The sequence below is a fragment of the Mauremys mutica genome, chromosome 1, assembly GCF_020497125.1.
Source record: "Mauremys mutica isolate MM-2020 ecotype Southern chromosome 1, ASM2049712v1, whole genome shotgun sequence".
In the NCBI taxonomy this organism is placed as follows: Eukaryota; Metazoa; Chordata; order Testudines; family Geoemydidae; genus Mauremys; species Mauremys mutica.
In genome coordinates this window covers 29,298,992-29,322,515 of record NC_059072.1, presented here as the reverse complement: position 1 = coordinate 29,322,515, position 23,524 = coordinate 29,298,992, and the positions used below count along the sequence as shown (strand labels likewise).

At 43.1% G+C, this 23,524-nt stretch overlaps 1 protein-coding gene across 2 annotated transcripts in view; it reads left to right on the top strand.

The window, feature by feature from the left end:
* Positions 1-258: 258 nt before the first annotated feature.
* COG5 (component of oligomeric golgi complex 5) overlaps positions 259-23,524 on the top strand; it is a 308,198-nt gene continuing 284,932 nt past the window's right edge. The window contains exons 1-5 of one of the 2 annotated variants that reach the window (XM_045030137.1): positions 259-396; positions 1,716-1,855; positions 3,837-3,894; positions 14,999-15,053; positions 15,145-15,214. In XM_045030137.1, coding sequence (XP_044886072.1) covers positions 321-396; positions 1,716-1,855; positions 3,837-3,894; positions 14,999-15,053; positions 15,145-15,214 — 399 coding nt within the window. In that variant the 5' untranslated portion in view covers positions 259-320. Of the gene's footprint in view, positions 397-1,715; positions 1,867-3,836; positions 3,895-14,998; positions 15,054-15,144; positions 15,215-23,524 lie in introns of those variants that run through there. The other variant, XM_045030118.1, reaches the window with a different exon arrangement.

Genomic DNA, 23,524 nt, shown 5'->3' with positions numbered 1-23,524 from the left:
CGGGGTTGAATGGCGCAGGGAACGATGCTGAGCCAGCTATGCCAGGCCCGCTCTCCCCAGCACCCAATACTGCGCCCCACTCTCCTGCCCCCATCCCTCCACGGGCCCCTCCCGGCCCAGCTCCCGCCCCTCGTAGCATCAATCGCCACTTCACCCGCGGCGGGAGGCGGGCGGAACATGCCAGGCCAGCGCGACCTTTCCCCTCTGACCCTTCACCCCCCGGCACCGCCCCTGCCAACAGACACCGCGGGGCGCGGCATTCTGGCGCTGTCGCGCGCCGGTCGCGCTTGGATGACGTTCGGGCTCCGCGAGCTGCCAGCATGGAGGAGGCCGCGGCGGGAAGCGGCGGGGGTAGCCCTGCCCTGGGACTGGCTCTCGGGGAGCTGCTGGGGGACGGTGAGGCGGGGCTGGCGCGGGTCCGGGGGGGAGCAGGCGGCGCGGGGTAACAGTGAAGTCGGGGGCGGCGGGGACCGGGGCAGCAGAGGGTCTGAGGTGAAGCGAGGGCACCGGGCAGTCGGGCTCTGCGGGGGGCACACAGGGCTTTGGGCAGCGGAGGGGCCCTGCAGGGGGCCGGCACCAGGCTAGTGGTGCGGGCTGTGTTGGGTTTGCCAGCCGGACTAGGGACCGGAGGCTGCGGAGGAGTTTGCTCCGGTGGCAGGGGAACCGTGTCACACCTGTCTGCTTGCGTGGCTGTCTTGCTGCTCCTGCAGGTCCCCATGCACCAAGCTCACTGCCTGTCCTGCTGGCTGGAAAGAGGGGGTAACTGCCCGTGCTGCGAGTTGTTCTAGTCCCTGTGCTTCAGGTTTATCGTGGCATCAAATGAAGTTAGTAGGAATTGTGTTGTTGCTAGTGGCCCTTCCACACACGAGATCCTGCTGTATATACTGTGCGGGGCGGAAGGTGGCTCCTTCTTACTGAACGTCCTGTTAGTCCCTGTATGCAAGGCTTGCTAGCTCAGGAATTCCAGGTTCCTGGTCTGTCCTCTGATTACATCTTCCTCTCTCTAAGAAGGGAGAACTCTGTATTTAAATTGTGCTGATGTTAGTGTCATCTTGTTATGTGGATCGATTGCATGTTGGAATTGCAGTCTCCTCTTTAAAAAGCAAAATCCCATTATGAGAGTTGTCTGTATGCCTCCTCTTCAATTTTTATTATAATGGCTAGAATACAGCTAGGAGATGTAATAAATCATTGTAATCATAGTTAATGTTTAGAGTCTCTGGTTTAGTTCTAATGTGGATCACAAATGAAATTCTTTTGGTGGTTTTAATTTAATTCCATAGAAATTAATCCGTTTACAAGATTGCAATATGATTTGATGGTGTCAGTTGCAATTGTCAGTTTTCTGTTTGCGATTCTCAGTAGTTTTACTCTGGGTAAAACTTCATCTTATTTAGCTTACAAAATTCTGAAGAGGAAATTGGAAGTATAGTTTTAGTGTAGTGCGTTCCTGAAAAGGTGGCTTTATCCAGTTTTGGATTTAGGCAACAGGACATGGGCAATAAAAATGATGTGATCAAGCATGTCTCCTTTAAATTTGCTCTTTTTGCTAATGGTTGCTCCTTAAATCAATGTCCAGTTATATTCTAGAAACCAGACCACACCTGCTAATAACATGGGGTGTAGGTCTAGTATACCTGCAGTTCTTTACATCCTTAAATACGTATGTAACTTTTGTGGTATGAAAAATAAACAGCTTAAAATATATTTTTCAGAATGTTACGCTGATTTCTTAAGAGAAGACTTTGATGTAAAGACTTATACTTCTCAATCTATTCATCAAGCTGTGATAGCTGAACAGTTAGCAAAACTTGCTCAAGGAATCAGTCAACTGGATAAAGAGCTTCACTTACAAGTAAGTACCAGGTATGTCATTTGTTTCAGGCAATCATGTACAAACATAGTTTAAAAGTTCAGTATTTCAGTCTTGCATGCTCCTAAAGTTTCCCCACATTCTCAGTAACTAGTGACTAAGGGTATGCCTACACAGCCCACAGCAGCAAGCCTCCCAGTCCAGGCCCACAGACTTGGGCTTGCACTAGTGCTCTATAGATAACTGTATATGCAGCATTTCAAGTTGCCTCCCTAGTCTTCAGAGTCTGAGCTGCAATTTCAAAGCAGTGTCTACAGCTGTTTTTAGAGCGCTAGCACGAGCCTGAGTCTCTTAACCTGGGCTGGGAGGCCCATTTCCACGGGCTACCTACCCATACCTAGTGTGTGTCTTTCAAGAATGTTAACCACAGTGCTTGTTGGATGCAGTTCCTCCTCTCTTCTGCTTTCTGACATTTTCACTGGGAACCAGTTTTTAAAAAGTTACCTGTTACAAACATAAGGCAAATCTAAATTTACATTATTGAGTGATCAAGTAACTGATACAGTGATTATTTGGTACTTTGAGATAGAGTCTGAGCTTCTTAAAGTGGGGATTATGTGTAAAATAACTACACAGAGAGACTGTGTACTAATGGATGATACGAAATATTCAGTAATTGTTGCAGTTAGCAAACAATGTAATAAATAGAAAGCTAAAATTATAAATGTAAGGGGTGTAGTTCTTTGTTTGTTTGCATAACCAGTGCCATTCCCAACCCTAGTGCATCTATATCTAGGGCCCTACTAAATTCATGGTCTGTTTTGGTCAATTTTGCAGTCAGAGGATTTTTAAAATAGTCAATTTCATGGTTTCAGATGTTTACATCTGAAATTTCACAGTGTTGTAACTGTTGGGGTCCCTACCCAAAAAGAGGTTGTGGGGGGGTCGCAGGATTTGCCACTCTTACTTCTGCGCTGCTGCTGGTGGGGGCGCTGCCTTCAGAGCTGGGTAGCACCCTTGGCTGGATGTCGCCAGTCGTGCCCCTCCCTTACAATTGTCAGATATCGAGGGGAGGAGAGATCAGGTTACACAGTTTGTGATGTATTTTTCACGGCCATGAATTTGGTAGGGCCCTATGGATATCTGTCAGGTGTAGAATACACCTGTAAATCTGGGATTTTCCTTATAGGAATCGCATTTTCATACTATTAGTGTTTGTTAGCAGAAGTGATAGAACAGCAGTGCACTTTTCTCAGAGCTTCATAAAAGATCTCCCTCCTTGTGTGGAACATCCTTTGACACCAATAGAAGAACATTCATGTAAGGAGAGCAGAGTTTCAGATCTACTGTGCATATCTAAGAGGATGATTGTCCTAAATATAGAATTAACTGGAAATACTTTACAGGGGGTGGTGACACTGTGGGCTAGTTAGAAGTTTCTCTCTTCTAGAGACTTGTGTAAATGTTTTGTTCATGTCCCAACTATATAATTTTTCTCAATTTATCCCTTGTAAATGTTTTTCCACATCTCATATTTTGACACAACTGGCATTCTGGGTTTAGAAAAATCCAGGATTTAGTTAAATATGTGAAGAAGGCAAGGGCTAAGGTTAATCACTGGATGGTGGGTAAATTTAAACATAATCGGCTGTAATCTGCCTGGCTAGACCAGGTGCTGAACATTAATTCAGAAAAAAATAATTGAATAAATAAAAAGTTTGTATTATTAAAATAAAATGTTTGTGTCCTTAAAGCATAAACTATATCACTTTGGTGCTGACTGTGAAGAGTCTCATCTGATTTAAAATTTATTATGGATACAAATGAGTTTACAAGGTAGAGGGGTTTGTCTGTAAAGCAAGTGGGGAAAAATAGAGAGGTCCCTTATCACTCAGGGATTCTTCCTACCCTAAGAATCACTTTTCTCTTCTAAGCCCACTCATGGATATATGCTTAAAGAAAATCTGAGTTTGTATTTTTGGAATTAGCCTTGCAAATAATGATTGGTGGTCTAATTTTTCAGGTAGTTGCAAGACATGAGGACTTATTGGCACAAGCAACTGGAATTGGATCTCTGGAAGGTATAAATCCATTTTATGCTGGTTAGTTTTTAGCATAATGGAGACACTGTTAATAACTTCATAGTTAAGGTGACATCAGACTGTTGAGTAGTAACGTTACCGGACAGAGGTCTTACTTTATTAACTTATGGCAGTTTTCTTTAATGTCAGCAGATGGAGCTGTAAGAAGAGTATTTTATTAATACTTTTTTTAACGTAATTACGCTATAGAAAGATTTGTTAATGGAAGGAATGTTCTAAGCAACTTAAATAATGCAATCAAGTTTCTGTAAGTATCTTGAAAACTCACACTGTTTTAAAATTTCATACAGAAGCCTCCAGTCTATCAACTAACACCATACAGTGACATGTTGCCATGAATACCAGCTTTGTGAATGGTGGAACATGTTTCTAATGTCATTTAACCTACAAATAAAGAACAAAGTAGTTATTTTGTGGTCTTAGTTGCATCACTTCCTTTTTGTAGTAAGAGGCTGCAAAATTAAATACAGATTTTTTGACTCCACTGATTGGAGTCTGGTATAATACCAGTTGATAGTTCCCAAATTAGGACTTTTTGATCAGCATGTCTGTATGAAAAACCGGTCATTATGTGGTTTTTCAAAATAGATATAAGGTTTCAGAATCTCACTTACTTTAAGATTACATTTTGGGTCCCATTAGCCCAGGGGTTCTCAAACTGGGGTCAGGATATTACATGGGGGTCACGAGCTGTCAGCCTCCACCCCAAACCCTGCTTTGCCTCCAGTATTTATAATGGTGTTAAATATATAAAAAGGTGTATTTAATTTAGAAGGGGGGTCACATGCAGAGGTTTCCTATATAAAAGGGGTCAGCAACACAAAAGTTGGAGAACCACTGCATTAGCCCTTACAGTCTTGCTAATTTCTTCCTAACAGTCTTGCTTGGTGGCATCTGCATATTTTATGAGCGTACTCTCCACTCCCTTATCCAAGACATGTAATGCAAATATTGAAAGGTACAAGACCCTGGACTGATCCCTGCAGGACCCCACATAGATATGACCTCCCAGTTTGACTGCAAACCAATGATAGCTACTTTCTCAGTACAGGCTTTCAACCAGTTCAACAATTATAGACTTGGTTAAAGTTGATGAATGTGCTAACCGGATGCCAGGGGATTTGGGTTCCCCCTTTTCCTCTTCTGGTTTTCTAATTTTCAGCTAAATCAAAAGGGCTCTGGCCTCTGATGCCGAGAACATTCCTTGAAATTTTGGATTTAAACTGATGTGGTGTTCAAAAGTTACTGTGTTACAGCCAGCCAGCCAAGCAGAGAAATGTCTCTGCCAAAAAAGAAGAAAAATGAGTTGTCAGACTTATGTATCAAAATTGCTAAACACTTCTCCTCAGCTCAGCAGTGTCAACCCTTAAAATGCTAGTGTTTTCTAAATTGCCAGGCAAATGAATGCTTAGGAAGATGGTTTGTACTCCACATTCAAATGACTGAAGTAGGCAAGTGCTGATAGTCTGATTAATGGACTGATAAACATCCCCCAGTCAAATTCCTCACCCAGTAGCAATTTGTGCCCAGTTGAACTTAAATGCCCTAAAACCACGCTTGGTTTTGAAGGCACTCTACACTTATTGGGAAGTCTTAACAATAGAACTTGCTTGGAGACTTCGCTCTACGATGGCAAAGTTCTTTAAACATTAATTCAGCCTTGAACCACGCCTATTCAGTATACATGGTAAGTCACCCACATTTTGAAACTCATGAAAATAAAGTACGAAGAGGTTAAATTACTTGTTCGAGTCATACAGTGTGTCTGTTTCAAAACTGGCATCAGAGTTTGGGTTGCCCAACTCCAGTCTTGTGCTCTAACCCGTTGTTCATGCTGCCTTCTTTTGAATTCAATGCCTATCTTACAAACTATAACCAATAATTGCAATTGCATCCTTCTTTATAGTACTATATGCTGCTCTCTTTAACTGTTTCACTGGAATTGTGTTAATAAAGATGGTTCTAATTTATTTCCCCCACCCCACCCCAGCAGCTCATTCAGTGAGAAATTGTGCATTAGCTCTTGCATGTCAGTATTCCCAAAACTGCACATCCTCCTGCTCCCTGGGCACTGAATTGGTACCCACTTGGGTGTCTAACCTGAGTGGTCGTGTGGAGGGGTGCCTTAGGTATAGATTCATAGGATGTAGATATTAAGACACCAAAATGGGGCCAGATACTTGGGTAATGGGAGTGGAGAGCAAATTCTGATTTAACATTTTTTAAAGGTAGAAACCTTAAATTCCCAAAGTTAAGGTTTTACTTTTTTTTTTAAACATTTCACCACCTCCTCCTCCCCAATGAAATAAAACTTTTATCAGTCAATCCACCTGAAATTTAAGTTTGCTCCTCCATCTACATAGAGACCTTTTTAAAAAAAAGATGGGGCTTTTTGGTCTTTGTCGGGGTTGGGATTATACAGCATATTTGAGGGATGCTAGTAAAGTACTTCAATTTTAAACAGTTAAAAAAATCTTTGTCAGTCTGGAGAGTGGCTTGGCCTAGGGACTTCAAATTTGTTTAATTTTAATTGGTCTTAATGAGAACTGATTCTTGTGGTTATTCTTAATTATTCAATCTAGATTTCATTATAGAATTAAAATCTTTAACAATATAATTTCTCTCCATGAATTGCAGTAGCTGCTTTGGATCACATGAAGAAAGCCTAGCCTGAAAGATATCCTGGGGATATTCTAATAAGCTCTGGTATAGGTGAAAGGCACTGCATAGAGGCACTATAGACTAGTGGACTAAGCAGAGAGCTAAAAGCCAGAAGCTTCTAAATTCTATTCTCAGCTCTTCTACTCTGTATAACCTTAATAATTAAGCCTTGTGGTTTTTGTCCACTGATCTCGGAGAGCTGTGCAAAAATTAGTTATGCCTAATGGTCTCCCTGTAAGGTAGGGAAGTAAATCATTGTCCACAAAAGTTGAATGATTTGTCCAAGGCATTACAGCAAGTCTTTATCAGAGTAGAATCTTGACTGTCATTCCCTATACTCTAGTCTGGATCACATTACATCCCATGGAAATTCATTTCGGCAAGACTGTGAACCTCTCCATGTCTGTTTTTTAATTTTTGTTTGTTTTTTCCTACACTTTTCTTTGTATCCTAGCTCTGCTACTTTCCGGAGCACATGGATGATAAAACCTAGGAAACAATTTGCAGCTTGGCAAGTGGTATGGTTCGATGGAGTGGACTGGATTTGAGCTAGTGCGGGGAGAGAAATTTTTAGCCATGCAAAAACTGAAAGGCTTAATGTGGCCACCTCACAGCTTCCAAGCAAATACACTAACATAACACTGAGGTCTTTTTTTTTCCTATGCCACAAAACAGTAAATTCCTGAATAAAAACATGTAAGGTGGAGTTAGGGTTGCAAATACCTTTTTTAAGAAGAAAACTTTAATAGACTAATGTTGTTTAAAAGGTGAGAGAGCCAGGAATTCAAAGGTAAAGTTACACTAAAAACAAATAACTCTATATTTCTAAACTTTCTAGTATTTGATAGAGTTACAGTTCCACAAAACAGCCTTAAGTCTGCCCTTCATCCAAAATGATGACATGGTCTGCACACCATTTATCTTCCACATTGACAATATTCATAGAGTAAAAAATACTTAATGTATAAGTTGCTACTTAACATGAAAAATTGATATCCATCCAAGAAAATCAGCATGTGTGTATGAGGGAATCTGACAGTCTGAGATTATGGCAATATTCAAATATCCTCACAGCCTGCAGACTCTTTTAAATGCATAAGAGTGAAATATCTCCTTACTCATTCAAAAAGCCAACCTTAACGATCCCCCTATTCTCTCTCCTGTAGAACAGAAATCTCTTAAAAATCATTTACCCTTTCTACATCCTGTGCATTTCTGGTATGGGCCACAAACTAATCTGGCCCAGAGAGCATCCACCGATTCCTTAGCCCAATGTGACCAGAAGTCTTGACATCTCTTGTATTATACGCCATGCATGGAAAAGATTTTTTTTCCCCACCTCTTCCATCCCAATTTTCTACTATTGTAAGGAGACCACTTAATATTAGTAGTGGTATTGTGGGATCGTTTTAATTGCTGTTGCACTGCCCTGCTACCATTGTTCCTGCAGAAGCCAGAAAGCCTAGCCTTTTTAACCAACTTTCCATTATACATTCCATAGTCATCTTCCTCATGTGAGTTGGAAATCACATGTCCTCTATTCTATATATTAAATGGGGAAAAAACCTTTGTTAATGCAGAGTTAAGATTGTCCAGTGATCGCTTGTGCCCTTTCAGAAGTTTGAATTTTGCTGAACTCTGGAAACCAGGAAATTCAGAGTAAATGCCCACACAACTTTAAATCTGTTTTCCCCGAACTGGCATTGGCCACTGGGAATGATCTGCATGCACTTCAGCGGCATTCACTGTGATAGGTGTAGGTGTAATAAATGGTGGAGGAATAAGTTGGAGCAGTTTGGGGGGAGCTGTGATTGTGATAAGAGGAGATCTGAATCCCTGCATATGTATCAAAGGATAGGTGCATGTGTACCTTGAGGTTCCAGTCTGCATCATTTCAGTACAGAATTCTGTAGGCTGTGTCAGTGGCAGAGCACTAGGGTCTTTTGGCCATGGGTATTGGAAGTTGTGAGGTGGGATATGAGAGCTAGGGAAAGTATAGATTTAGGTGGCACCCTATGTGCAACCATGATGGGGTTGTACATTTTTTTTTTCCAAGTGTGGTTTTGAGTGTCTGAGCATAAGGCAGGTGCAGGCAGCACCTGTCCATTACAGTGAAAAGGTAGAGTTGGAAGATGTGTTATGGGCATACTGGGGTATCACTCTAAGAGGGGAGAGTTAAGATTACATGAATATTTACCTTAATTGTGTATTTTGTGGTTCAAAAGCATGAGTTTTGCTGAACTCTGAAGGGGCACAGGCTATCACTGTTTAACTCTGCGTTAACAAATCTTTTGCAATTTAATTTCCTCACTTTTTATTTTTTTTAAGCAGAAAGAGAAATACTTGTTGGTAGCAATTAATTGTCCTTTAGACAGTTAATGTTCTCACCTAGATTTATAGCTAATGTGCTACTGAGGCTAGGTAATAATCGGAAGACTTAGCTTTTATATAGTGCTTTTCATCAATAGATTTCAAGAACTTTACATCATTATCCCAATTTTACAGTCGGGAAAACTGAGGCACAGAGGGTGACATGACTTGCCCAGGGTCACCCAGCAGACTGGTAACAGAGCTAGGAATAGTCCTAGTTTGTGGTCTTTCCGCTAGGAGACAGAGTTAAACAATAAAAAAAAATTATATGGAGATATACTTATTTCATAGAGCTGGAAGAGACCTTGAAAGGTTATCAAGTCCAGTCCCCTGCCTTCATTAGCAGGACCTAGTATTGTCCCTGACAGGGTGTGTGTGTTTGTTTTCCCCAGATCCCTAAATGGCCCTCTCAAGGATTGAACTCACAAGTCTGGGTTTAGCAGGCCAATTCTCAAACCACTAAGCAGTGTGATTCCTTAAGTGCTCCGTCCCCTTCCTTCCACCCTTCTACATTTTGTTACAGTAGAATGGGGTAATTGTTGTCCTTTGAAATGTTTTCATTGTGTAGTTGCTAACGTGTCCGGTGAGACAAATCTCATCCATGGTTTGTCCTAAAATCTTGACAGTTTTATTACATGGTTGTTAAAGTAACTCTAACCATATGAGAGAGAGACATACACCAGTCTTCTTTCTCTATCTCCTGCCCCACTATTCTTTGCAACATGTACCCCCACCGCCACCATTCCCTGGCCCCTCTCCCCTTCCCATCCTGTTAAGCCGTTAGATGGCACTGTAGAAGCCATTAACATGTAAGAAGCTGCTCCTTGCTGTCTCCTGCCCTATTCTTCTATATACACACATCGCAGACAGCAGCTTAGTGGAAGGTCACATGTTACCTTGGTTATATAGCCTGAGATGCAAACTTGACACCATCAATTTGGGCTTGAATAGGGACTTGGAGTGGTTGGCTCACTACAAAAGCAATTTTCCCTCTCTTGCTATTGACACCTACTCATCAATTATTGGGCGTGGACTACATCCACCCTGACTAAATTGGCCTTCAACATTGGTTCGCCACTTGTAAGGAAACTTCCTTCTCTGCATGTGCCAATATATATTTATGCCTGTATCTGTAATTTTCACTCCATGCATCTGAAGAAGTGAGTTGTTTTACCCACAAAAGCTTTTGCCCAAATAAGTCTTAGTCTTTAAGGTGCCACCGGACTCCTTCTTGTTTTTGTGGATACAGACTAACATGGCTACCCCTCTAATACTAAGAGAATGTATGGCTATCCGATCTGATGATGATGTCATGGCATTAGGTATGTTCTCAATGTGGCTGTATAGTCCGATCCATGAGGAGCAAAATTGTGAACAGATGTCAACACAGGAATGTGCAGGCTCCCAGTAAAGAGCTGGCATAATGCTTGTTCCTTTTTTGGTCATTTTTTCACCTCTGCCTTCCTCAAAGTGTTTTCAACCTTTATTGGCAGTTGCTCTCTGTTCAGATCTATCTGTGGCTGTGTCTTTAAAGTTATCAATATTTATGTTTCATGAGGTGAGATTCTGCTTATGGGTATTTTTGAAGTGTTTTTGTTGACCACACCTGCATTTTCTGAGTGTCAGCTTGCATAAAAAACTTTTTTCAGGAGTCTGTCATTGTCCATTCTGTTACATGTCTCAAAGCGATTGTTTCAGATCATGTCAACTGCTCCATTCCTGTCAGTGGATGTTGCCATCTCCCTCCCCAGTGCTGGAGAGTGTCAAGCAAACCTTTCCCCTTCTCGTCACCCCAGTCTCAGCAGTGTGTTGTTGGTGTATGCTCTGAGTATGCCTGTTCCAAGTTCCCCACCTAGTGGGGCAGGGCTTTCCCAGACCTTGGCTCACATGGGGTGCCAGGGATGAAGGATCACGCTCCTGTAGATGAGCAGTTGGTCTCCCAGAATTTGGCATCCTTGGTCAGGGAGCAGGGCTCAGACATGTGTAGGTGGCAGGGAACCTCAGCTCACATGGAGGGTGTAAGGAGAAGGGTCAGACCCCCCCAGGTAGAGAAGCCCCCTCCAGAACCTGGCTCACATGAGGGGGGCATGGATATATGGGGTCACACCCTTGTAGATGGACTGGGGCCCCCCAAATAGTGATGCATGGACACACATGGGAGGGGAATGTTGGACAGACACGTGCCCTGGCCCTGTTCTCCATGTGATCCTTCCCCTCTCCCTGCAACCTCTTCTCCTATTCCCATCTACTCTTCCACCCCTTACTACCCTCCTTCCCAGCAAGCATTTGCTTTTGTCGTTTATTTTCTAAAACTACAACAACCAATTGTTTCAGTGCCTTCTGGATACAGTATTCTGCCATGCTCAGATTAAGTTTCTCCAAAATAAAAATGCCCCTTTGTTAGAGGCAGATTGGAGCATTATGCCTGTTGTTTAACTTCTACCCTGGATTTGAACTTTCAGTGCTTGAACTTGATGACTGTCATGTACTCTCAGAGCCTCTCATCTTCTATGATATAAAGGTAGTCTGGTCTCTGGTGGAAGTTTATACTGTACGATCTAGATTGGGGTGGGCAAAGTACGTCCCACAGGCTGGATCTGGCCTGCCAGCCATTTTAATCCAGCCCTCGAGCTCCTGCTGGGGAACAGAGTCTGGGGTTTGCCCCGCTCCAGCACTCCAGCTGGAGAGCAGGGTTGGGGGGCACTCCATGCAGCTCCCGGAAGCAGTGGCATGGCTCCTCTCCAGCTCCTATGCATAGGGACAGCTAGGGGGCTCTGCTCTGCACACTTCCCCTGCCCCAGGTGCCGCCCTGGCAGCTCCCACTGGCTGGGAACTGTGGCCAATGGGAGCTTCAGGGGCGGTGCCTGCGATGGGGCGGTGCCTGCAGATGGGGCAGTGCACAGAGCTGCCTGGCTACGCCTCCATATAGGAACTGAAGAAGGGACATGCCGCTGCTTCCAGGAGCTGCTTGTAAGTGTTGCCCAGAGCCTGCACCCCTGAGTCTCCCCCTGTGCCCCAACCTCTGCCGCAGCCCTGATCCCCCTCCCACCCTCAAAGCCCCTTGATTCCAGCCTGGTGCACCGTCCTGCACAGGACTGCCCAGAGGATTCAGGGGGTCTGTGCTCGGCGGTGGGGGGGCCCCCACTTCGGCAGTAATTCGGCGGCGGGGGGTCCTTCCGCTCCGGGACCCACTGCTGAAGTGCCCCGAAGACCCGCGGCGGGGGGCCCCCTGCCGCCGAATTACTGCCGAAGCGGGACCCGCCGCCAAAGTGCCGGGTCTTCAGCGGTAATTCGGCGGCGGGGGTTCCTTCCACCCCGGAGTGGAAGGAACCCCCCGCCGCTGAAGACCTGGAGCGGAAGAAGCTCCAGGGGCATGGGCCCCACAAGAGTTTTCCGATGCCCCCAGAGTGAGTGAAGGACCCTGCTCCAGGGGCCCCAAAAAACTCTTGTGGGGGCCCCTGCAGAGCCTGGGGCATGGGGCAAATTGCCCCACTTGCGCCCCCCTGGGCGGCCCTGGTTCTGCACCCCAAACCTCTCATCCCCAGCCCCACCCCAGAGTCCACACCGCTAGCTGGAATCCCCACCCCGGAGCCCTCTACCACACCCTGAACTCATTTCTGGCCCACCCTGGAGTCTGTACCCCCAACTGGAGCCCTCACCCCCTGCTGCAGCCCAACCCCAATTTTGTGAGCATTCACGGCCCGCTATACAATTTCTATTCCCATATGTGGCCCTCAGGACAAAAAGTGTCCTGCTTTATATCCGCCCTGACACTAAAAATATTCCCCCCCCCCCCCAAAAAAAACCCCTGAGGATTAATGTCCTGCTGCTAAATGATTCTATAATCTTTTGTTTTGAAGAGGATATAAAATACACATCAGCAAACAAGAATTTTTTACTTGCCCTCTTAAAAGAAACAGCTAACATGATAGTCCACACAGGGATGTATTTTTCCTTTTTCTGGTAATTTCCGTAGCCAACTTAAAAGGAGCTTATAGTGGTATTGTTGACTTACTCTTAACTAAAGCAACCTGAACATGGGCATTTATGTTTCAGTTCTTTGTTCTTGTTTGATTGGATTTTCAGTTCCTCTTATGCATTGGCTTCTCTGAATTAATGATTTTTGCAGGTTGTCTGTAGTTTTGCCAATGCCCAGTGAGTTCTGCCTTTGTACGTGTCTTGTCTCTTACAATTGCTCAAACATGCGTATTGGTTACATGGCAAATCTGTATGGTAAGCATGACAAGTTCAAAAACCCGGACTCCCTCAGTTGTGTTCTAACTGTGTTATCTGAATAGCCGTGCTGGGCATCAAACTGTGTTCTTGGAGTGCAGCAGACTATAAATGCTGATTTTGTTCAGAACTGGAAATATGTTGAGTCATGGTGCCGTGGATATAACTTCTTTCTTTGTTGTTTGAAGCTGTTGTTACTTTAAAGCGTCAATAAACTTATTTTGCCCTTTATGGTTTCATGTCTTGAAGGATTTATAATTTGAAATTCAGTCAGGTTCAGATGGAAATAGCCTTACTCACATCGAATAGCACCGTGTTCTATATAGATTCTTGTACTGCACTTATCACCGTAGTATCAGAGCACCTTCCAGCAGTGTATTAAGCAATATGACTACACTTCTGAGGCCAGGTCATCACCTGTTGGGATGGGATGGAGTCTCCTCTAGCCAACCGAAGGTGAAAGAGCCTTACTTGCTGATGTAGCTATTGAGAGCTTAGTATTAGCAAGAATCCAAGGGTGTTCTTGAACCACAGACCGAAATGACTAATTGTGGATGTGTTACTCCTGGTATAAGGTTCTGGTAATTTGTTTTTTTGACAAATAGATTCCTTATGAGGCATATTTATACAGAACTTAGTGTAATTTATTTAAATTACAATACAGAACTATATTTCCTGCACCTGTCAGAAGCAGTGCACAGGCTTGGGGGAGTCAGGGGTAATGGAAAAGATGAGGGAGAGGGAAAGAGCCTAAGAGAAAACTTGGAGGGTGTTGGGCGTGGGTGGGAGGTTTTTCTTGGGGGGGTCTGTGAGATTGTTAGAGTGTTGGGAAGCCTCCCTCTTTCAGACCCTGGCTGACCCCAAGCCTCTCCCATTTAGTTGGGCACTTTTGCCCCTGTTCCGGCACCCCTCATCCCCCTGGGTCTCTGTTGCCTCCCTCCCTCAACCCCAGGCTCATCGCTGTCACCCCACTAGCTCCTGAGCCCATGCTCCAGTCTGTCTCCCCACTAGCAATTCTGAACCCCAGTCTGTGACACCTTCCCCCCCCCCCCCCCGAGCAGCCCTGTGTGCCCCACTTTGTCCTAACCTGGCTCTGTGGGCAGGTGCTGTGATGAACTTCTCCTCCTGTGGGAATTCTGCACCACTGGGCACAGAACTTTGTATTTTCCCTCATTAAAAATATTTTGTTTAAGTATCAGAGGGGTAGCCGTGACGCATGCATCCGACGAAGTGGATATTCACCCACGAAAGCTCATGGTCCAATACGTCTGTTAGTCTATAAGGTGCCACAGGACTCTTTGCTGATTTTGTCTAAGAAGTGCTGCAGTTCTGCCTTTTGCCCACCAGAGGTTGCTGTGGCACAAGAACAGCTGGCATGAACACAACTGGTGCCACAGTAACCTCTGGTGGGCAAAAGGCTGAACTGCAGCACTTCTTAGGCAAAATATTTTTTATGCAGGAAAATACAAAATTATGCGAGACAGATGAATTATGCGCGTCTGCAGATGTGCAGAATTCCCCCAGGAGTAATGTGTACCTTCAACTAAAGGAAACTACATTATACTCCATGAGTAGTCCCACTGATTTTCTTAGGACTTACTCTTGACTAAAAAGCTTCAGGATCTGGTCCTAAATTGTGTATAGTAGATTAATACATTTAAATAACCTACTAGTTGACTTATGATCTGTACAGTGTATTTCTAAATATATAATGTTTCACTTTATATAAAAAGATGTATTGGAAGTGGGAAAATTACAACTTTATGTCAGATGAGTTGTGCTCTGATCGACTGTACGTAAAATGCCTTTCTTTTTACAGGTGTCCTTCAAATGATGCAGACTAGAATTAGTGCTCTACAAAGTACAGTTGACAGGTATGTCATTGATTATGCGATGAAAAGTATTTATCAATTTTGAACTTTTCCACTGTATTACATTTCTAAAAAGTATTTCCTTTCTTAATAGAATAAGAGCCAAAATTGTTGATCCATACAACAAAATAGTGTCTCGCACAGCACAGCTAGCAAAGCTTCAGGTAAATAACATTATAAATTTACCTTATTTTAAAATTATTTTTCAAAATAATTATTTTGCTTCCAGATTTCTTAAACTGTTCGGGGGGGGGGGAAGTTAAATCGCTTACCATATGAAGAAAAACATCTTGGTAGAGACTTCAATTCCTCAATGAACTTAAATCCTTGTAATGCATTGGTGCAACTATTTATGGGTTAAAAGGGCAATGCTTCATTTTGCAAGGCAAAATTCAGTTTCCTTACTGTGAAAAGTAGAAGACCAAAGTTGGTAGTAATTACATTAGTGTAGTGGGGAGGATGGGGGAGAGTTAACTCTTCTAGAGTCTGCTGACCTGCAAATGAAACCAACTATGCTTTTTTAGAAACAATATTTCCTCTCACAGAGCCAATACCTCTTCCTTCTATGTTCTCTTAAACCCCATGTTATTCATTTAATTGATTTAAAAAATTGTTTCCTTTAGCCTCATCCCTGTTTTCAGGAGTAATATAGAAAATATAACCTCTCCCATTCTCATCTTGCAGTTGCTGCCACTTTCTAATTCTGAAGCTCAATGCTCAAGGAGTTGTAAAGACAGTGAAAATAAGCAATCAGATTTGTTATGGAGATATATTATAGTTAATATTAGGGCCGTCAAGCGATTAAAAAAATTAATCACGATTAAACAATAATAGAAATCATTTATTTAAATATTTGTGGATGTTTTCTACATTTTCAAATATATTGATTTCATTTACAACACAGAATACTAATTTTACAGTGCTCACTTTATATTTATTTCTGATTACAAATATTTGCACTGTAAAAAACAAAAGAAATAGTATTTTTCAATTCACCCAATACAAGTGCCATAGTACAATCTCTTTATCATGAAAGTTGAACTTACAAATATAGAATTACATACAAAAAAAACCTGCATTCAAAAATAAAACAATATACAACTTTAGAGCCTACAAGTCCACTCAGTCCTATTTCTTGTTCAGCCAATCGATCAGACAAACAAGTTTGTTTATATTTTCAGGCGATAATGCTGCCCATGTCTAGTTCAAAATGTCACTTGAAAGTGAGAACAGGCGCTTGCATGACACTGTTGTAGCTGGCGTCGCAAGATATTTACATGCCAGATGCGCTAAAAGATTCGTATATCCCTTCATGCTTCAACCACCATTCCAGAGGATAAGCGTTCATGCTGATGACAGGGAAAACAGTCCAAAGCAGTGCAGACCAACACATGTTCATTTTCATCATCTGAGTCAGATGCCACCAGCAGAAGACTGATTTTCTTTTTTTTGGTGGTTTTGGTTCTGTAGTTTTCACATCGGAGTGTTGCTCTTTTAAGACTTCTGAAAGCATCCTCCACACTTTGTCCCTCTCAGATTTTGGAAGGCACTTCAGATTCTTAAACCTTGGGTTGAGTGGTGTAGCTATCTTTAGAAATCTCACATTGCTATCTTTTTTGCGTTTTGGCAAATCTGCAGCGAAAGTGTTCTTAAAATGAACACCATGTGTTGAGTCATCATCTGAGACTATCATCACATGAAATATATGGCAGTAAAATAGAGTCGGAGACATACAATTCTCCCCCAAGGAGTTCTGTCACAAACACATTATTTTTTAAACAAGCTTCATCATGGCCGAAGCATGAAGGGGCATACGAATGTTTTGCATATCTGGCACATAAATACCTTGCAATGCCAGCTACAAAAGTGTCATGCAAATGCCTGTTCTCACTTTCTGGTGACACTGTAAATAAGAAGTTGGCAGCATTATCTCCCATAAATGTAAACAAACTTTTTTGTCTTAGCGATTGGCTGAATGAGAAGTAGGACTGAGTGGACTAGTAGGCTTTAAAGTTTTGCATTGTTTTGTTTTTGAGTGCAGTTATGTAACAAAAAAAATTTACATTTGTAAGTTGCACTTTCATGATAGAGATTGTACTTGGATGAAATGAATTGAAAAATACTATTTTTTATGTTTATCATTTTTACAGTACAAATATTTGTAATACAAATAATATTAAGTGAGCAGTGTACACTTTGTATTTTGTGTTGTATTTGAAAACAAAATATATTTGAAAATGTAGAAAAACATCCAAAAATATTTAATAAATTTCAATTAGTATTCTATCATTTAACAATGTGAGTAAAGCTGCGATTAATCGCAATTAATTTTTTTGAGTTAACTGTCATTAATCGACAGCCCTACTTAATATATATTGAAGGACAGCATATTAGGGTGGGTGGCTCATTTTAATGCTGAAGGTGTATCTGTTTAGATGGATGGTTCATATTAATTTGGGCTGAGGGTGGGTGCGGGTACAAGGGCAGAGTATAGGTTGTTTGGTCTCCTGTACCTCTATTTCCATATGTTTGATATCAAACTTTATGTCTTGATATTGTTCTGTTGAGGTTATTTCTCCCTTAATGCAATTGCAATTTAATGAAGAGTTTGGGGAATAATTTCTTTAACAGAGGGATGGCCAAAGTGCAGCCAATTGTACTAAATGTGGCCCACACCATTATTTTCATCTTTAATACATAAGTGAAACCTGCAGAGAATATAGATATTGGTGAAGAGAGAGGGACTGGAAGGAAACTCTTTTTAGTAGATGTTAAACACCTTAACAATAGGTTTTTATAGTAGTGAAATATTGTACAGTAGAACTTGGAGAGAGGTGCTTCCATGTGCAAATGCAGCTTATAGTTTGAAAACACAAAACCCTGAAAGGTAAATGAACTATTGTTAAATATTTGCGTTTCTGTTCATGCACATTTACAGTAGCTTCCGTGCGTGAACTAGGAATGTATCTGTAAAGCTAGAGATTTACTTTTATTATGGATGCTGTTATCCCCTTTGCTTTTTCTTCCTGTCCATTTGTAGCTTTTTGTCATCTCTAATATTATTATGAACTGCACTTTTGAGTTTCAAATTGATAAGTGTTAGCTATGCAAACAGCACTACAGTTGAGGTTTCAATCCTTTTGGAATTGCAGCAGAACGACTTTGCTAAATCACAGAATGTTTAAGGGCTTGTTTCTACTACTGTTACTCGTATTAAGTAGTAATAAAGGTAATAATTGGAGATATACCAATCTCCTAGAACTGGAAGGGACCTTGAAAGGTCATCGAGTCCAGCCCCCTGCCTTCACTAGCAGGACCAATTTTTGCCCCAGATCCCTAAGCGGCCTCCTCAAGGATTGAACTCACAACCCTGGGTTTAGCAGGCCAATGCTCAAACCACTGAGCTATTCCTCCCCCTTTATTTTGCAAGTAACCCCATTAATTTCTATGAGATTACTCGCAGAGTGAGGTATTACTCAGCATGCATAGGTCTGGATTCTGCTATCCTTAAGTGTTGTTTTAAAGCAGTGGTTCTCAAACTATTGTACTGGTGACCCCTTTCACATAGCAAGCCTCTGAGTGCGACCCTCCCTTATAAATTAAAAACACTTGTTTATATATTTAACACCATTATAAATGCTGGAGGAAAAGCGGGGTTTGGGGTGGAGGCTGACAGCTCATGACCCCCTATGTAATAACCTCGTGACCCCCTGAGGGATCCTGACCCCCAGTTTGAGAACCCCTGTTGTAAAGTATAAAGACCTCTTTATAAACACTCCCTTCATGACATCGTTGTCAAACTTCTAACCTCTCTGCTTTGTTGCTGTGGTATACTTTGCCTTGCTCTGCCCCCACAATACCAGGGGCTTTAGCAGAATCACAAAGCATGCTTCCTCCTTTACATCATAAAATCCTCTTCTGAGCATGGTCTTAGTCTTGCCTTTGCAGATCACAAGCTAAAGGGGGATTAACAGTTAAAATATGCGGGTGAGGTACATGTAGCTTAGAAAGAAAACTGCAAAGAAAATGACCTACCTAACCAAACATTTCCACAACTCCTTTGAACAAGCACACATTTATAAACTGCATATAGTATGAATTTTAAGTTTTATATAGAAAACAAGACAAAAAATAGAACCATTTCTGTACTTAGATATAAGTAATACAAAATATTCACAAATAGATATTCCTCCCCCCCCCCAGTAAAGAACACACAAACTAAATAGATTTGTTCTAAAGACAAGAAGGTGGTGGACACACTAAAACTGGGAACATGGCAGAACACTTTAAAAAAAAAGTCAGATATTCTGATTGCTCATAGGGCTGTATCTTGCACTGGAGGAAGGTCTTAGTTAAAAAATATGAAAGTATTTAGTATTTAAATACTAACTTGAGAGGTTAGAAAATAAGAGGTTCTTGGATTTTTTTTTTTTTTTAATCCTTAACCACAGCAGCTAATGCCTCTCTATTAGTATGTTGGTACAGGAGCAGTTCCAGGAAGAAAGAACCTTTTTTTGCTTTCAGTTGAACTAGTCAGTCCAAATATTTAGAGACCTCAATATCTTATATTAGGGGTAGGCAACCTATGGCACGGGTGCCGAAGGTGGCACACGAGCTGATTTTCAGTGGCACTCACGCTGCCTGGGTTCTGGCCACCAGTCTGGGGGGCTCTGCATTTTAATTTAATTTTAATGAAGCTTCTTAAACATTATAAAAACCTTATTTACTTTACATACAACAATAGTTTAGTTATGTATTATAGACTTATAGAAAGAGACCTTCTAAAACGTTAAAATGTATTACTGGCACACAAAACCTTAAATTAGAGTGAATAAATGAAGACTCGGCACACCACTTCTGAAAGGTTGCCGACCCCGTCTTATATATTATTTGAACATGGTCTATCAGATGTTCTTTACGTGTGAAGTACTTGTTCTGCCTTTAAATTTCAGCATATAAATATAATCCATAGAAAAATAGAATATAGCAATTCATTTATTTGTACTCAAACCAATGAACTACATAGCTGTTAAATAAGATTTTTCTTCACAGAAATCCCCAAATATATAATCTAGTGGAACTCCCAAATTAATCAATGTAAAAGGAATAAATACCTTTTTAAATATTAACCGTTATTAACTTGGGTAAAACAAAACACTGTCAAAGGAAAGGTATAGGATAAATCAGTGTAAAATTGCTTTTGTAAAATTATACATTGTAGCTGCAATGTCTACATATTTGTCATTCTTAAGAATTTTTTTCTCTGACCTAAAATTTGGCATAAATTATAATAGAGAGAATATTTTATCAAAATTAGGAGAACCATTATTGTAGGTGGTTTATTTTCAGCCTACTCCAAAACTTAACACTTTTTTACTTTTTTTTTCTCTTATATCTAAATATAATTTTTTCCATTACTTATTTTTTCAGTCTGGTAATTCATTGTGGGGATCAATTGCTCTGTGTGTGTGTGTGTGTGTGTGTGAGACAAATAATGAATAATAAGGCTGCGAATCTGTCACGGATTCTGTGACTTCCCGTGACCTCTGCAGCAGGTGATCCTGGCTCAGAGATTGCCCAAGCCATGCAGCCCCTGGCCAGCAGCAGCAGTTTGGATATGTGGAAGGGGGCACAGGGCTACGGACAGGGGGTTGGAGGTGTGTGTGGGTGCTTACCCAGTGATGAGCTGCCAAAATCTTAACAATGGGTTCCCTATAAAAAGTTCTGATTTAACAACGGGTTCCCTATAAAAAGTTCTGATTTAAGGGATGTGCGACAGCATGTATTTTTTGTACCAATAGGGTTACCATACGTCCATATTTTTCCAGGAGGTGATTAAGAACCGAAAAGCCTGACATGTCCAGGAAAATACAGATGTATTTTAACCCTACCTAAAGTTCTTTTTTAAAAAGATAGGGCTGAACTAGAAATGAGCTCCGTTTTACATGTGTGGGTGGTGATCAGGGACAGTCTCAATTTTTGGGTCTTTTTCTTATATAGGCTCCTATTACCCCTCACCCCCGTCCCGATTTTTCACACTTGCTGTCTGGTCACTCTAGGGTGTGCACATGTGTGGGTCCCAGCTGCTCCCTGCCCCCCCCCTCAATAAAGCAGGTGTGCAGGATTACTGCCCTGGGAACTGCAGGGCACCAGTGGATGTGGGGCTGGCTGCAGATAGGGGCGTGGGGCAGGGCTAGCTGGAGGCAGGGAGTGACACGGGCTGGCTGTGGGCAGGTGATGCAGACGGGCGGGCTGCGGGTGGCTGTGGGCAGGGGGTGGCTGCGGGCGGCTGGGGGCAGGGGCTGGCTGGGGGCAGGGGCTGGCTGGGGGCAGGGGCTGGCTGCAGGGGCTGGCTGGGGGCAGGGGCTGGCTGGGGGCAGGGGCTGGCTGCGGGTGGCTGTGGGCAGGGGGTGGGGCAGAGGGCGGCTGGGGGCAGAGGGCGGCTGTGGGCAGGGGCTGGCTGTGGGCAGGGGGTGGGGCAAGGGGCTGGCTGGGGGCAGGGGGGCGGCTGGGGGCACGGGGGCGGCTGGGGGCAGGGGCTGGCTGGGGGCAGGGGGTGGCTGTGGGCAGGGGGGTGGCTGTGGGTGGCTGGGGGCAGGGGGTGGGGCAGGGGGTGGCGGCAGGGGGGTGGCTGGGGGCAGGGGCTGGCTGGGGGTGGCTGTGGGCAGGGGGTGGCTGGGGCTGGCTGGGGGCAGGGGGTGGCTGCGGGCAGGGAAGACGGGGGAGGGGCGCAGATACTCACACGGGGGGAGCGGCTGGGAGCAGCAGGACGCAGCCGGAGCCCCAGGGCCAGAGGTCCAAAGAGCAGGAGCAGCAACAGGGCCAGGAGGCAGCTCACATGGCTCTCGCAGCACAGCGCAGCGCCCCCCGGCGGCCGGGAGGAGGAATTAAAGGCTTCCCAGGCAGAGCCCATCAAAGCTTCCCTCGCAGGGAAGCTAGTTAACAAGCGGTTCTAAAACCGCTTCTAAATTTAACAACGGGTTCGTGCGAACCGGTGCGAACCGGCTCCAGCTCACCCCTGTGCTTACCTGGGCTGGGGGGGCTCCCTGGCCTCCACTGGCATGGCCCTGCAGCTCCTAGGCGGCAGAGGGGCCAGTGGGGGGGCAGGGGGTTCTCTGTGCTGCCTGTGACCACAGGCCCCGCCCCCATAGCTCCCATTGGCTGTGGTTCCCGGCCAATGGGAACTGCGGCAGCCAGTGCTTGTGGCAGGAGCAGCAGGGCCCCTTCCCTGACCCCTCTGCTGCCTAGAAGCTTCAGGGATGTGGAGCCAGGTAGGAAGCCCCTGCCAGCCATGCCAACCCCCCCCTCCCCAGCACCAGCGGGGTTCCGGGCCACCTCCCCCAGCACCTGCAGTGCCCCTGGACCTCCCCCCCCCCCCCCGAGCACCCTCAGCCCCCCCACCCAAGTTTTAGTCCTGGTGGGTATTTTTAGTAAAAGTCATGGACAGGTCACGGGCCTGTGAATTTTTGTTTACTGCCTGTGACCTGTCCATTACTTTTACTAAAAATACCCATGACTAAAACGTAGCTTTAATAAGCTAATAAAAATGAAATAGGCTTTTAGTACGCAATATAAGCAATCTTCTAAAGATTGTTGTTTTCTGTTCTTAGGGTTCACATCTGGCTGAATTTTTCTGTGAATGTTCCGTTTTAGTTAAATCAAAAAGCAAAATATTGGCACCATACTGTACTTTTGAAGCACATTATAGTCTACAAAGCTTTTATTTAATTTCTATTGCTGAAATTTAGTTCATAGACTGTAAAAGATAGAAATATATGTGGATTAATATTTTTCTAATTAAAGAAGCAAATTAGTTGAATTACAAACATTTAGTAAGTTACAGTTGTATGATCCCCACATGACTTCCATTATCATTAATGGGAGTCATGTGGGGAAGTCCTCTGGCAACACTGGAAAAAAAAGTACTCTTCAAGAAGTGTATTGCCAAACGCAATGAGGTTTACTGTGTTTTCAATCGTCTGGGTTCAGTGGGGCATCCCTTTCATTTTTTTCATGTTGTGTCTAGGTGTTGAAGGATACTAAACTGAAAATATCTTTGCTTTTGTCACTTTGTGCTAGAATCCAGAGGGGGAGTGACTAACAAGCAGTACTTACATGATGCATTCATTTGTGTGGGTGTGTGTATCTATGTATACGTACTTGCATGTTTCATTTCCAAAGAAATTAAATAAACTTCAATTTACGAAACATTATGTACTCTGCAATGTTGTCAGATAATTACTTAACTTATTAAATATTTAATACTTTTAACTTAATTTCATCTTGACTTCCTTAAATTAAATGACTCAAAAGATCCTCTCTTGGGCAAGAGATATATATTCCAGAACCACTCCACCTTCTGTCATCTTCACAAACCTCTTATGTGTCTCCATTATTCATAATTTTGTTATCATACTTGTTTCTGATGTCTACAACTTTGACAGTTTCCACTGCCACAACCTTGTAGTTTTTCA